General features: G+C 40.0%; 1 protein-coding gene across 5 annotated transcripts in view; it reads left to right on the top strand.

The window, feature by feature from the left end:
• Positions 1 to 13,990, top strand: part of TRANK1 (tetratricopeptide repeat and ankyrin repeat containing 1) — a 49,701-nt gene extending 35,711 nt beyond the window's left edge. For all 5 annotated transcript variants that reach the window (XM_068935809.1, XM_068935805.1, XM_068935807.1 and 2 more), the window contains 6 exons: positions 340 to 443; positions 2,132 to 2,264; positions 4,731 to 4,876; positions 7,282 to 10,361; positions 11,739 to 11,840; positions 13,073 to 13,990. In XM_068935809.1, coding sequence (XP_068791910.1) covers positions 340 to 443; positions 2,132 to 2,264; positions 4,731 to 4,876; positions 7,282 to 10,361; positions 11,739 to 11,840; positions 13,073 to 13,176 — 3,669 coding nt within the window. In that variant the 3' untranslated portion in view covers positions 13,177 to 13,990. The remainder of the gene's footprint in view (positions 1 to 339; positions 444 to 2,131; positions 2,265 to 4,730; positions 4,877 to 7,281; positions 10,362 to 11,738; positions 11,841 to 13,072) is intronic.
• Positions 13,991 to 14,761: the final 771 nt, after the last annotated feature.

Genomic DNA, 14,761 nt, shown 5'->3' with positions numbered 1-14,761 from the left:
CCTGTTGACTTAACAGTTAATGTTTTAGGCTGTCATTCAAAATGCGTATGTGTTATTTGTTCTGCCAGTCTACCAGGAATTCTGCTTTCACTACATCCATGTTAATTTTATAAGTGTTTTCAATTGACATGCTAATTGTAATACAGTCAAATGTGGATTGACTTTAAAGCTTTTCTTTGTCTTAAAAATACACTCCACTGTTTTACCTTTCCTTATTCCAGGCGCCCTGTCAGTCTTCCTGTTTTCTGTTACGGTGACTGTAAAATTAAGTGTCGTGATTATGTAATAAGCCATGAGCTGGATGCATGTGTGTGAATGCTCTGTATTATCTCACCCCAGGTAGCAGCCAAATGTTACCAAAAGGGAGGAGCAGCAGAGAAGGAAAAACTGGCCCTGGCACACGATGCTGTTCTTAAAGTGCACTCCAAGAAATGCAGCCCCAAGTAAGCATAAAAACAAACGAGCAGGCAGTCGTTCTGGGAAGCCAGATGTCGTGGCTGATGGGTGTGGAGATGCCCACCATAATGGTGGGACCAAATTCGAGACTTTGGAGAAACACATAGGAGAGGTGTCTGTGACGGGAGTCAAGGGGTAGTCAGCTATTAGCAAACACAGAAGTGCCTGTGAGGGGACGACGCTGTACATGCGTGATGAAGGAAGCTAAAAAAATTGGAAAGTCTAGCACAGCTAGAACGGAGCTACGGTTCCTGCTCCCTTTGGGGAGCAGTGGAAGCAGCGGTGATGCTGCAGTATGCTGTAGGCTGTCAGAGCCAAATTTGGCCATGGAAAGAGCTCTGTGAGAGAAAATAGCAGGATTGGCATCACCTCAGGAGGCTTAGATACAGATGGGAGAGCCTATGCCGTGAGAGTTGCCAACTCAGGTTAAACCCGCTGAATGTTCACTTCACTGAGAAGAAGCGTGTTTCAGATTTGGGAAGAAGAGCTGCTAACAGCAAGTGAGCTTAGAGGTATAATCAGTCTTTGAGTCAGTCTAAATTAAAAGAGCAGAATGAGATCTGAAACTAAAGCCGTTTTTAAAGGGACTGATTTTGAGATGAATCAGTTAGCTCGTGCTATCAGCTGAACTGAAGAGCTCAGGAGTTTAACTGGGGAGAAAGTTTGCAGTTTCCTGAAGTCCAGGGTAGAAGAGCTGTTTGGAACTTGTGTCCCAACCAAGAGAGGAAAAAACTTGTAGGGCAGGACTCTAGACCTAGACCTAACTGAATTAATGGCTGTTTATGCTGGGGAGGTTGAGACCTAGCCATGTGATAGCAGAGCAGGTAAGGAACGGCAAGAGTAGAGGAAGATAGCTTTGAAGGGAGGAGGAGGAAGGTCTGAAGAAATGTTACTACTGGTGTTTCTCGAGGATTTACCTTATTTTTAAGACCTTTTTAATATTAGTGGTCCTAGCTAGGAGTATGAGCATGCTGATAAAATCTGCTGATCACATAACATTTATTGATGAGACTGAAGAAAGGCTGGCTGTAAGCTATGGCACTTGTCAACTGGATAAAGTCTGAGGAGAAGGAACTGGGTATATGAATATATGATAAGCTGACAGAATTTGCATAATAATGAAGCTGTGAAAGTAACATTTTTTTCATAGAAATATGAATGCTGTACTACAAAGCATAATTAGGATTGCTGTGTGCTCCGTGTATAATATATAGTATTCTGTCCTTGTTCAAGAAGAATTCAGGCAAACGCTGTGAAGAAGATAGGCATCCTGCAACGACACCAGGAAGGCTGGACTTTAGTGTTACAGAGCGAAGGCTGAGAATGAATTTGATCGCTGCTTTTAATGGCGTTAGGGGGTAAACAGCAGAAAGGAAGAACGAACAATTTAAGGTCCTTTAAGGAAGTAAAGTGGCACAAAACCACACTGGCCTTTAGTATACTTAGTTTGAAAATTAAAAGAAGCTTTTTACTATCAGAGCAGTGAGATGTGGAGCAGACTTCTGATCAGAGCAATATGGGCCCAAAGTCTAAGTAATTGTGGAGTAGTGCCTCATTGGGTTATGAACAGCAGGCATGATGTCAGTGTTGTTTGGACTCAATGAGTGATCATGTAATCCTAAACTTGATGTGATCTGTGTGTAAGCAGTAATTTCCTCTTACTTACTCTTGACAGGGAAAAACAGATGGAATATATGGCGTTGGCGAAAACTTACTTGGAATGTGGAGAACCAAACCTATCGCTAAAATGTCTGTTTCAGTCAAAGGAGTTCCGGCTTTGTGCAGAACTGTGTAAAAAGTTAGGAAAGGTATTAAATTCTCTACCTTTATTTCTTTCCTTTCCTAGAGCTTCCCCCACCCTCCATTTGGTGCTTGTGTTGGTTTAGAGAATTTGTAAGTGTGATCTCATTCCGAAAACTTGAGGTAATAAGTAGTTTTTATGACATGGTAGTAGCTAAACATAGAATACAGCTCTTTAATCTGGGCCATTGTTCAAGAGGAAGCGTTTGGCACAGAATAGTTGTAAGGGAAATGAAGAGGAGAATAATGTGATTGTGCACTGTAGATTGATTTCTTTAGCTTTTCTCAGATCTGACCATCAGTCATTTCTGCTTTGCAGTTGAAAGTTATTTGTTGATTTCATAAAATGTAAGCTGTTACTTCATTATTATAGTAATCTGATGATACTGCTGGGTGCATCCCTATGATTAAAAAGTCCAGCAAAGGGGGCAGGAGACCTGCATGGATGAGCAAGGAACTCCTGGCAAAACTCAAACAGAAGGAGGAAGTTCACAGGATGTGGAAAAGGGGACATGCCACTTGGGAGGAATATAGGGACGTTGTCAGAGTGTGCAGGGATGCGACAAGGAAGGCTAAGGCCCAGTTGGAACTAAATCTGGCAAGGGATGTCAAGGACAACAAGAAGGGCTTCTTCAAATACATCAATAGCAAAAGGAAGACTAGGGAAAACGTGGGCCCGCTGCTGAATGGGGCGGGTGCCCTGGTGACGAAGGATACAGAGGAGGCAGAGTTTCTGAATGCCTTCTTTGCTTCCGTCTTCACTGCTAAGGCCAGTCCTCAGGAATTCCAGACCCTGGGGACAAGAGAGGAAGGCTGGAGAAAGGAAGACTCTCCCTTGGTGGAGGAGGATCGGGTTAGAGATCATTTGTGCAAACCTGACATCCACAAATCCACGGGCCCCGATGGGATGCACCCACGAGTGCTGAGGGAGCTGGCGGATGTTATCGCTAGGCCACTCTCCATCCTCTTGGAAAGGTCTGGAGATCAGGAGAGGTGCCTGAGGACTGGAAGAAAGCCAGTGTCACGCCAGTCTTCCAAAAGGGCGAGAAGGAGGAGCCAGGAAACTACAGGCCTGTCAGCCTCACCTCCATCCCTGGAAAGGTGATGGAACAGCTCATCTTGGAGGTCCCCACTAAGCATGTGGAGGACAGGAAGGTGATCAGGAGTAGTCAGCATGGATTCACCAAAGGGAAATCATGCTTGGCCAATCTGATAGCCTTCTCTGATGGAATGACTGGCTGGGTAGATGAGGGCAGAGCAGTGGATGTTGTCTCCCTGGACTTCAGCAAGGCTTTTGAGTCTCCCATCACCTCCTCAGAGGTAAGCTCAGGAAGCGTGGTTAGATGAATGCAGAGAGAGAGGTGGCTTGAGAACTGGCTAGATGGCAGAACTCAGAGGATTGCAGTCAGTGGCGCGGAGTCTAGTTGGAGGCCTGTAGCTAGTGGTGTCCCCCAGGGGTCAGTCCTGGGTCCAGTCTTGTTCCATGTATTCATCAATGACCCGGAGGAAGGGACAGAGTGCACCCTCAGCAAGTTTGAGGGTATGTGAAGGGGGGGGTGTCGAGAGAGTGGGGCCAGACTCTTCTCCGTGGTGCCCAGTGGCAGGACAAGAGGCAGCAGGCAGATACTGAAGCACAGGAAGTTCCATCTGAACCTGAGAAAAAATTTCTTTCCTGTGAGGGTGACAGAGCACTGGACCCGGTTGCCCAGAGAGGTTGTGGAATCTCCTTCGCTGAAGATACTCAAAATCTGCCTAGACGCGATCCTGTGCAGTGTGCCCTAGGTGACCCTGCTTGAGCAGGGGGGTTGGACTAGATGATCTCCAGAGGTCTCTTCCAAGCTTGGCCGTTCTGTGATTCTGTGAAACCTCACTGATTAATGCAGTCAGCTAAAAGGAGCTCTAAAATTTGAAAGGGTTAAGTAATATCCTAACAGTAAGGTAGCAATGCACTGATGACTACGGTATTGATTTAATTCTGAGCATTGGCAGATAATTTTCTAAGTGTATTAGGATATTTAGCATTTCTTATTTGCAGTGTTTCCACTAACTGATTGTAATGTAATTGTTCCCGTAATAATTAAAGTTCAAGGTATAAGGTTAGCATTCGCATTCTGCATGCAGAACTGGTTTAATCCCTCTGCTTCTGATGTCAGTGAGAAGATTTTGCGTTGTTTGTTTGTTTGTTTGCTTTCTTCTTGTAGCAGGCTGAGTTGAGCTAATAAGAAGTATTTGGAAAACCTGTATAGTGATCCTATCTTGAACTTTAGCTTCCAATTTTTCCAACATAAATATTTTGAAGGGATTTTTTAAATTAAATTTAGTTTTAGTGATGGTTACTTGGAATACATTTTTGGTTACATTAATTACGTTTTTTGAATTGTGCTCTTACGTGATGAAATTACTGGATTTATTCTGTTCCAGTAGATTTGAGCATTCAGAAGATTTCATTTTCATTATTGATTTCTGTGATGCAGATGAAAGATGCTGCCGTTTACTATCAGAAAAGCCAGTGCTACAAAGAAGCATCCAGATGTTACGAACAACTCGAGGAATTTGATCTAGCAATTAAGATGTATTGTCAGGAGGAACTCTATGAGGAAGCAGCTAAGGCAGTTGAAAGGTATGTCTTCCAAAAGGGTGCTGGAAAAGAAAACACCTTTCTCTTCCATCTCTGGCTTCAACATAATAGAGCAGACTCTCCACAAAATTTTCAGAACATTTTTTTCTAGTGATTTTCTTTTATATCAAGTCAAATTCATTTACTTCATCAGAAATCTCACTTTAGTCATGTTAACGGGGTGAAAACAGTCTACTACATTCATTGCTTGAGCAGTTACTAGCTTCATCTTGGTGAGATCTTTTCCAGTCCTGTACTGCTTATCATGCAAGTTCTCCTTCAATCAGTTGTCTCAGCTGAGTTCTTACGGTAAATATAACCAAAACATTTCAGAAATACTTCTAAGAGTGAGGTAGTCACTGACTTAGCCACTTTGTCACTAACTTCTGTAGGAGAGTAACTATTAGATGAGTAGCATATAAGGTAGCAGTCATTGTGGCAATCGGTCAAGTGTTTGCCTCTCCAAATTTCTAACTTAAAGCAAAGAATAACAATTTAGATTCTATTTGTGCTTTTTTTTTTTTTTTTTTTTTTAAGGACTAACCCTCAGCTTTATAAAATACTGCACACTGTACCAGGGGATGTGAAGGTTCCTAAGACAACTGCAATTCTGGGTTTTTCTAACTAATGAAACTTTCATAGTCATGGATTTTATTTTTTAATTTTTATTTTTTTAAGTCTGTTAAAATCTTGTTATGTGTGGTCAACCTCTCTATTGTTATCTTGGCTTGGACTGTTTGGAATACCACACGGAACTCTGCCAGTTCAGTTAATAAACTACACAATAGGAAAGGTAGGTGGTTATCCTCGATGTGATCCAGCACTAGTGAGGAGTGAGAATTTTATCAGTGTCTTGTGTGTGAGTTTACTGATAGCAAAGAAATGCTAAAATTGAGGGAAGTCTGTTTCTAATTAGTAAGGTTAGATATGCGTTTTCAATGGGCAAGGACTTTCCTACTTCCTCTCCTGTTCCACTGAAGTCTGTCTGACCCAGACTGCCTCTTCATGGCAGTTGCTTTGTCAAGCCAAGCCTCACTTCCAGTTTTCTTCTCCTGCTCTTCCAGGCTCTTTGTCCAAGTCTCCTCCACCCTTCACCTTTTCCAGTCTGTTCCCAGCTGGCATGACCAGCTCGTGCTGCCTTGCTGACAGATTCTTTGTCCCAGGCTCTGCCGTTGAGCTTTTCCATGCCAGTTCCCCCAAACTGGCTAGATGCAGTTAAGAACTGTCTCATACTGTGCTAAACTGATTTTTACTACTGTCTTTTGACAAGACTTTCATCTTGTACAAGATGATGATGAGATCATAAGGATGGTACAAACAGTTCATTTATTGGCCACTGCTTCTATTACACCTAGTTTGGCTGATGCATTAGCAAGGACTTTTTAAGACTATATACATCAATTAGACTTCCAGCAAGGCCTACAGTTACACACCTACCTTGAAATCTAATGAAATCCTTTGTAATGCACCTTTAATAATTTTTAAATTATGGGAATTGTTTCTTAAAGGAATAAAAGTTACTTATTATATAGAGATAGTTTGATCAAAAAGTGCAAGTATTAAAGTCATTTCCCCATCTACTGTTTTGCTTTAAATCAGCCTCCCCAGATCATTTATGTAAATTTATCAGCAAAGACACAAAAATCTGCACTCCCACATTTGTCATGAAAAAGATAATAATGAAAAGCTAATGATAATTTACTTACCCATCAGAAAAAAAATTACTCGTTCTCAGCATGGGAGACTACTTTTGCAAAACTGAAGTTTGGCTTAATAATTTGACATCAGGCAATAACAATTAATGACTGAGTGTTTTAAAGCAAATGTTTTGAAAGCTACAATTCAGGCACTTAATAAGCAGCAAAGTGTATGTAGATGCATATGACAGGACTGAAACAATTCTCTACACTGACCAGTTTGTGATATAAACTCTTACACAATATTACCAAGATTGGCCTGTGGAAAATTGATTGATACTCTTATTTCATTCTGGTGACTCTTCATGTAGAACTACTGCATATTGAGGCTCACTTTAACAAGCATAAGATTATCACTGTTAAAAGATGTGATTAAATTAATTTGAAATACAGTGATTTGACAGCATGGAGAAAGACTCACTAATGCTGTAACTCTTGTGATCTTGTTTATATTGAAACTTTTAGTGGTCTTGCTTCAATCAACCGTATATTACTTGTAAATTCTTCTGTAGAATTTTTAAAATGATATGATCGTTTTTCATGACAGACATCACTTGAAATAGTTGGCCTTTTAAGGAAGGGCTTCCTGGAGCAGCTATGTGTTTAATGCTTTTGGGGCTTTTTTTTTTTTTTTTTTTTAAAGTAGTAGTTTTGTATCTAGGTTAGTCATCTGTGTTAGTAAAATGGTGTGGATGTATCTTTTTATTTCAGATATGAAGAGATACTAAGTACAAAAGGACAAATGGTTTCCAAACTCTCATGCACAGCACATCAGTTTTATTTGGAAGCAGCTGCAAAGTACCTGAATGCAAACAGAACGGAGGAAATGATGCGAGTCCTCTCAAAACTTGACATAGAGGACCAACTTGAGTTTTTGAAGTCTCGCAGATGCTTGCACCAGGCAGCAGACCTATTGAAAAAAGAAGGTCGAGAGGAGGAGGCTGCGAAGTTAATGAAGCAACACGGGTTTGTTCTGGAAGCAGTGAACCTCACGTCTATAAAGGAATTCCGTGCATCGTGTTTGCTTGCTGCAGCTCGTGCCGGTGTGACTCCCTGTTCAGAATCGGAACTGGCGGATAGAGAGGACATCCTAAGAGAAGCCCTTGAACTTTGTGAACAAACCAAACAGAAATGTGGCATTGCAGAGGCTGTGTTTTTGCAGGGAGCTCTGAAGGGAGATTTTGCAAAGCTGAGAAGTGCTTACTGTCAGTTCTTGTCTCTGAATCACTCTGCTGGTGCAGTGGAAGCTCTCTTTGTGTTATCTCGTTGCAGCGCACCAAGCCAGGACATCCTGTTTTTGGCAACGTGTGGCTTAATGGCTCTCCTAAGACTGGTTAGGGGGTTGAAGAAAGCAGCCACCAATGCAGAGAAAGATATGGTGAACTCATGCTTTGCCTATTTTGGGATTGTGCCGACAGGTGACAGTTGTTGCCAGGTGTCTCAAAGTGAAGCCAAACCCATTCTCAAGTTTTTGTCCAACTATCCAAGTCTGAGAGAGAGGAAGATAAAAGATGACTTCTCAGTGAGAACAGAGGAGATAAAATCTGCTTTGGAGCAGCACTTGTTAAGCAGGTTTTATTCTATCACCCATGAGTTACTGACCAAGCGTTACCCTGATATTTGTTTGAAGTTCATTGCTGGATTGAACTGTGAAGATAAAACCTGTGAGGATTTCCACAGACCTTTGTTGCGCCATGAAGCAAAGACCATATTGCAGTGTAAAATGCATCTGGCAGCAATAAATGGACTGGTGTTGGAAGCCACACGCATTTTCCCTAAAGAGCTGCTGAATCAATGCAAAGGCTTTGATGACATTTTAACTGCTGACAAATATGCATCATGTAAAGCCCTTCTAGAAATGCTTTTTCCTAAACACTTCCATTTGAGAATACTATCTGAGAACCCAAAGGCATGCAAAGAAATACTGGAATTTAATAACATTCTTTCCAAACCCTGTAGAGCAGTGTTAAAGGAGTACATCACATTTAAGTTTAAAAATGAAGATGCTAGAGCCAGAAGAGAATCGACAGACTTGTGGCTAAGTGCCATGGAAGTTTTTGTCTTATCTTCAGGATATCCTGAAGAATTTGAGAAACTTCTTTTTAAGGAAGAGGAAGATTACAACAAAGAGCTAAACCTTGCATTATCAAAGGCAAAAAACTCCCCAAAGAATGAAGGCCGAAGAAGAAAGACCAAGGGAATAGATGGCAGACATGGTATGTTGCTACCTGACAAAAATGCTGAAAATGCAGGAAGAATACACTTGTGCTTCATTCGACTTCTTCAAAATTCACTTGAGCAATTCTATGTTCATAAGAACCCAGAAGACTGTAAATGGTTGTTTTTCCGTTTTATGAATGTCCTGGTCAGGAAATGCACTAGGTACCTCGTTCCAAGCATACAAAACACAGTGATGTTGTTGGAATTCCAGTATATTCTCTCTTCTGCTGTCCTGATGCGTCTCTTCAAGAACATTACTCTGTGCCTTCCAAAGAGTTACATTGCTCTCATTCATTATTGGGAGTTTTTGTTCAGAAGCAGAGACCATAACAAAGAATTCGGAGACACATTTTCCATTATACAGGAGTATAGACCACAGGACATATATGCAGCTGCACAGAATTTCAGATTTCATCTCTGTTATCTTGCGGAGGTTTTGTGTGGAGTTTATGGGAACTTCAATGTCCTTCTGGATGCTTTTGAGGATCCCGACTGCATAACTTCAGGGGAGGCTGAGCGGACTGTAGTGTTGTGCTTAGTGATGTTGCTGAATGCTGATCAGGTGCATAATTCTAAATGTAAATCTCTCTTATGCCAACACTTTCCTGAAATAAAGGCGATACTGAGATCAATGAGAAAAGATTGTCCCTCTAAGGTGCCTGAGAGATTGCTAAAGATTGTGGAGCAAGTGAGTGATGCTACACATGTAAGAGACGTCGCTGAAGGCCTGCAAGAGCTTCTGACAGAGCGAGATGCGGAGTACTTAGTTGACTGCCGATGGAAGTGGGACTCTGGGTATACTCAGGGTCACCCACCCATACGGGGCATCCTCTATGAAACCGTAAACCTTGACAGGTTTGTGACCCCTCTGGATAAGACAGAATATGCTGATGAGATAGAAAAGGAACTTGAAAGGGACCAGTGTCTAGAGGACAGAAAGGATCCCCTGGAAGTCATTGCACTCAGCAAACAACAGAAGCAGGCACAGAAGGCATCTGCGCAACGGCAGCTGCGTCATGTCTTCCAATTCATCTGTGTATGCGTTAAGTGGAAAAGGAAGGCCTGCTGCAAAACTGAGCCTGTTGCAATGGAAGGAGAGGAGTTTTTATCAGAGATCTTCAAAAAAGCAGATATTGACCAAACCCAGTGTGACCTCTGTGGAATCAGATTTATCCAGAGCCCTGAGAACTACTTCAGCCGAACAGAGAGTGCGGAGGTAGATGCTTCTGAAGCTATGACACCAACAGGGATAAGTGGGGAAGGAAAGTTGCATGTGGAAGAAAATGCAATTTCGGTGGCCAGTGAGGCTTACACAGAGCACAGAAACACAGATAAACACAGAAATAATACTGCTGCCTACAAATGCTATGCTGACTTTTTCAGAAGAAAGGTAGATACGATAATATATGATGGACTGGAAGTAGTGAAGGCTATCAAAGAAAAGACTTACACCCAAGATCATCTGGCATACAAGGAAGGTTGCAATTTGCGCCAAAGAAAAATCAAAGAGAATATTAAGAAGATTTCAGATACAGTAGAGGAAATCTATGAGAAAAAAGCCTGGGCTGAAGGTAAGATACTTCAGTTTTCTTTTAAACAATTATAATATGCCATTTGTGGCCAAACTTCCAGGCTTGACAAACCTCTGTTCCAAAATATTTCTGTAGGTAAGAGACAGACCATATACTTCAGGTAGCTGAGGGAGAGAGGAACTGAGGCAGCACAAAGGAAAATATTAAATATTTTCACATTTTCCAAAAGAGTAGTAAGTATATCAGATAGTACAGATAAAGCAAATAGTGCTGCATTTTAACTACGTGATCAGATGTGCTGTGTTTTCTGAATTTATGCAATCTTAAAAGACCTTGTAAGATAGCACCGTACCTGATAATCTTTATTATTTTTCCTACTGTTTCTTACTTGCTTAATTCTGCCAACCGTGGTAATTTGGGTATGCAGAAGTAGAGTAGTGCCTGGAGCACCTTTAGTCTTTGGGTAAGAATATCTCTGAGTAATCTGCCCTTGAACTTCAAATTTTGCTAGGACTGAACAAAAGTGGATATTTGACTACAAATCTGTATTGGGGGACAAGCTGTCAAAGGCAAAACGAGTATACTCATGTCCATTAGGTTATGGTACTTAGGAGATGCATATTTTGATACTTGCTTTCTTTCCCCATATTCTTAAAGCTGATTTGCTGATTTTTTTGCTAGAAAAATTGCATCAATGCAATTTTGAGTGACCTAGGAGCAAAATTGTTGGGGATGTTTGCTCTGGGAAAGTGACATCTTAAATCAAAACATTGTTACTGGCTTTAGTCGTAGAAATTCACCAGCCCTGTCAAGTTGTCAATTTGCTTATGATGGCTGGCAGTAATGAAAAACTGTAAGGTTTGACTTACTCATCAGTTCTGATTGGTGAAATATGTTAAGTTTGTAACTGCACGTTAGGTTGTGGTCTTCACTTTGATATGTTAACTTTATCTTTAAAATCTGATGTACAGAAGTCATTTGCCTTTGGGATTACTTTTCTCTCACTTTATAATAAGCATTTTTCAAATCTTTATTGATATAATTAAGCAAGGGCCCCAGCATCTTGAGTCCATGTTGTACTTTGACTTGTAGAATTTCAGAGGGGTGCTGAAAGCCAGGAACTCTTTCTTTAATGCCTCCAAATAGATGAACCACAATGTTGCCAGGAGGTCAGATATACCTTAAAAGGAACAGCACAAGGATGGAGATGTGAACAACTTCTCCTCTCATTGTGCTGGTAGCATCTCCGTCCCCAGCAGCAAATATCTACGTGTAATTGCCTGTGGCTGGGACTTCCTGCTTTGCAGGATCATCATACGGCATGGTTCTGTGACACCTTGTTTTTTGCTTGGCTGTAAGCCACTATCCAACTCTCAGCTAGTGTTCTTATAAAATGTTAATCACGCTCTGTTTTAGCTGAAGAAATAATGACCCAGCATGCCAACAAATTGTCTGCCACCATTGATGAGGCTCGTAAGTGGCTGAAGAAAATGGACTCGTATAGGATAAAGGAAGAAGGTATGTTTTCAAATTACGCAGGTTTCTGTGCTCCCCAGAAGTCACTGTTCAGTAATGGTCTCTTAACATCACTTCAATCTCAAAGGCAGCAGTTTTGTGGATATTCACTCACCCTTAGGCAGCAAGAGACAGGGACCTTGATGGAGTACTCTGGAAATGAGAATTATCCAGTCTTCTCTCAGAGGGTCTTTGAAACAGAGTATGAGCCTCAGAGCTGGCCACAGTGGAGCAAACCTCCTGCCCTGGCACTGGTGAATCCCAGCCTGTATATAGTGTATGCGTGCACACACGCACGCATGTGCACATGCGCACACATACACAGGTAGCTATGGTTCAAATGCAGGCTTCAGGATAGAAACTTGAAAGGAAAAAGGAAGAGAAGCTGTATTCATCTGCACCAATAAGTTAGGGCTATTTGTTTTTTAGCTGTGCTGCAGTAGTACGTTTATGGGCGTTTAGCAGTGTGGTCCCAAGTTCTTGGAAACTAGCTTCCTAATAAAACTAATTCTTACCTTGTTTTTAAGATTACTGGGAAGAAATACTATGTGCAATTGAATTTTTTTCTTTTACTTTAATATCGCTTTGCTTTACACTGAAAGTAACACACACTGGTGGAGTCTATTGCATCACAGACCTTTGAGCACAAGTTTAATCATTGTGGCTACCTGTATGTTTAGGATTAAGCACGTGTTTAAGTGGTAGGACTACAACAATTGTGTAAAAAGGAAGCAATGAAGCGATGAGGCTTACAAATCACACTATATGTAAAGCATTAAAGCAGCTCTATTTTAGCGAATTTGATCATGATAAAGATTTGTGTTACACCTTCTAGTCCAAGAAAGACATAGTGGATAAGCCTACATAGTGGAGTGCTGTTATAGTCTTAACAGGCAGCGTGACAGTTTGTCTTGCACTCTTAAAGTTGATAAGCAAATGTATTGTTTGCTGAAATTGCACCTTGATAGATCATTCTTACTGTAAAAGGTCAAATGCTCTAACAGTAGAAACAGATTTTCAATGCAGCAAGCGGCCTAGCAGTCTCTCCATCTTAGCAGAGCTCTTAACCACGAGTGTAAGTCATATGAAAACCAGTGCTGCTTAAACATGATTAGACACATACAAAGATATATGACTGACATTACAAAATAGCTATGGCATAGTTTTGTCATACCATTAAAAGAAGAAGGTGCCAGGTTTTTACACTTTGCATTAATGTCTTGCTTTTAATATAGGCTTGGCCCATGATAGAGACTTGGAAAATGAAGTAGAAGACGAAAGCATGGCTTTTGAAGAACTTGTATATAAAAAAATCCTCAAGAAGAAAAGGAAGATATAGGAAATGATAATTAGAAATAAAATGCTATTCTATCCTCTAGCAATATAATCTTACAATAGAATATTAAAAGCATTAAAAAGAAAAATAAAAGAATGGGATCAGAAATGGGAAGAGCCTGAAGAAAAATAGCAACTTTACAATTTTTTTATTACTTGTATTCAGTCAGAATAATTACTTGTCTACTGGTGACACAACTGTTAAAACCTCTGACATGATAAATATCCTTTCAAACAAATGTGGTAACTTGAAAGTAACAGAAAGCCAAAGAGTAGATTTTTACTTAAAAACAGTCAAGTAGGAAAAAGTAACCATATTTCTGCTGTATCTCAGGGGTATTTTCTGCCTAGTGTTCTTTTTTTTTTTTTCCCCCCCTTGTTAATTTACATCATCATTCTTCTGAGCTGAAATACTCAGAAAAATAAGAAGATAAATTTCTCTACTATTAAGAGGTTTTAATTGATGGTTTTAGGTAGCTGTTGTAAACCTGTCTTCTGAGTCTTGTTATGTCTGGAGTTTTTAGAGTCTTCAGGTAGCGTACTTAGAGTCTCTCTCTTATTTTAATTTTATAGACCAGAATGGTCATTTCTGAACCCGTTCATATTTTTCAACAGTGTACATACTTCAAATTGGATAGGTATGACAATTATCTATTTGATCAAGTTTTGATTTAAATTGTTACCTGTACATACTGAAATACAGATAATGTTTCTTTAAAGAATATTACATATTTCAAGTGTTTTATATCTTTTAATTGATAAAAACTTTTTGTAATGTATGATAATGTTTTATAAAACCTGTAAGATTCTTAAAATCACTTAGTCTTGTCTCATTTTTTGTATGCTTTATGAAAGCCCTGTGTGACTGACACATTGAGTGAGGGTTACAGGTTGGGTCCAAAGTACAGTATCAGTTCTTACCAACACTTTTACTTCTAGGGTTTCAGTGTCTCCAACATATGCTAGTTTTCTTTAGACAACATTTCAAATTAGTCATTTTGTACATTAAACATGTTTAGTTAGGATATTATTTAATTGTTGACATATTTTGCCTTGAAAAGGGAATGTCTTTTGTCTAAATAAATCATTATGTTTTAATAATTACACTTTTTCAGAAAACTTAATGACGACTTGTTATTGTGCTGTCTTGGAAGTGGGACACTTCATATGGGTAAAAATGAAATGCTGCTGTAGAATGGAGTGATGTGGGCAGCAGTATTAGTTACCTATTGCATTGTAATTGCTCGTCTGCCAGAAGAAGACACTTTGCTAATTGCTTCTTTTTAAACCCTTGATACTTAAGCTAGCATGTAGAAGTAGTCTGAAGACATACACTGATGGAATAGAATGCCAGACAATTGCACAGTACAGGAATTAAGAAAAAGAAAGTTAGGTCATTTATGTTACTTCTTTGAATCTTTGCTTATGTTCTGGTTGAAATTTCTGTTGGCTTGGGGTTTTAAAAAATGTTTAGCTTTAATTTGTTTTGATGTTAAAAGATGGTCTTGTAATGATGTGTATTTTGCATTTAATACTGCTCCAAAAACATTTCCTGTATAGTTTCTTGACTTGAGTTTTTAAATTTGTGG

Source organism: Struthio camelus, chromosome 2 (assembly GCF_040807025.1).
Source record: "Struthio camelus isolate bStrCam1 chromosome 2, bStrCam1.hap1, whole genome shotgun sequence".
In the NCBI taxonomy this organism is placed as follows: domain Eukaryota; kingdom Metazoa; phylum Chordata; class Aves; order Struthioniformes; family Struthionidae; genus Struthio; species Struthio camelus.
Note: the sequence above shows the minus strand (reverse complement) of the source record. Positions and strands in the feature narration are given on the sequence as shown.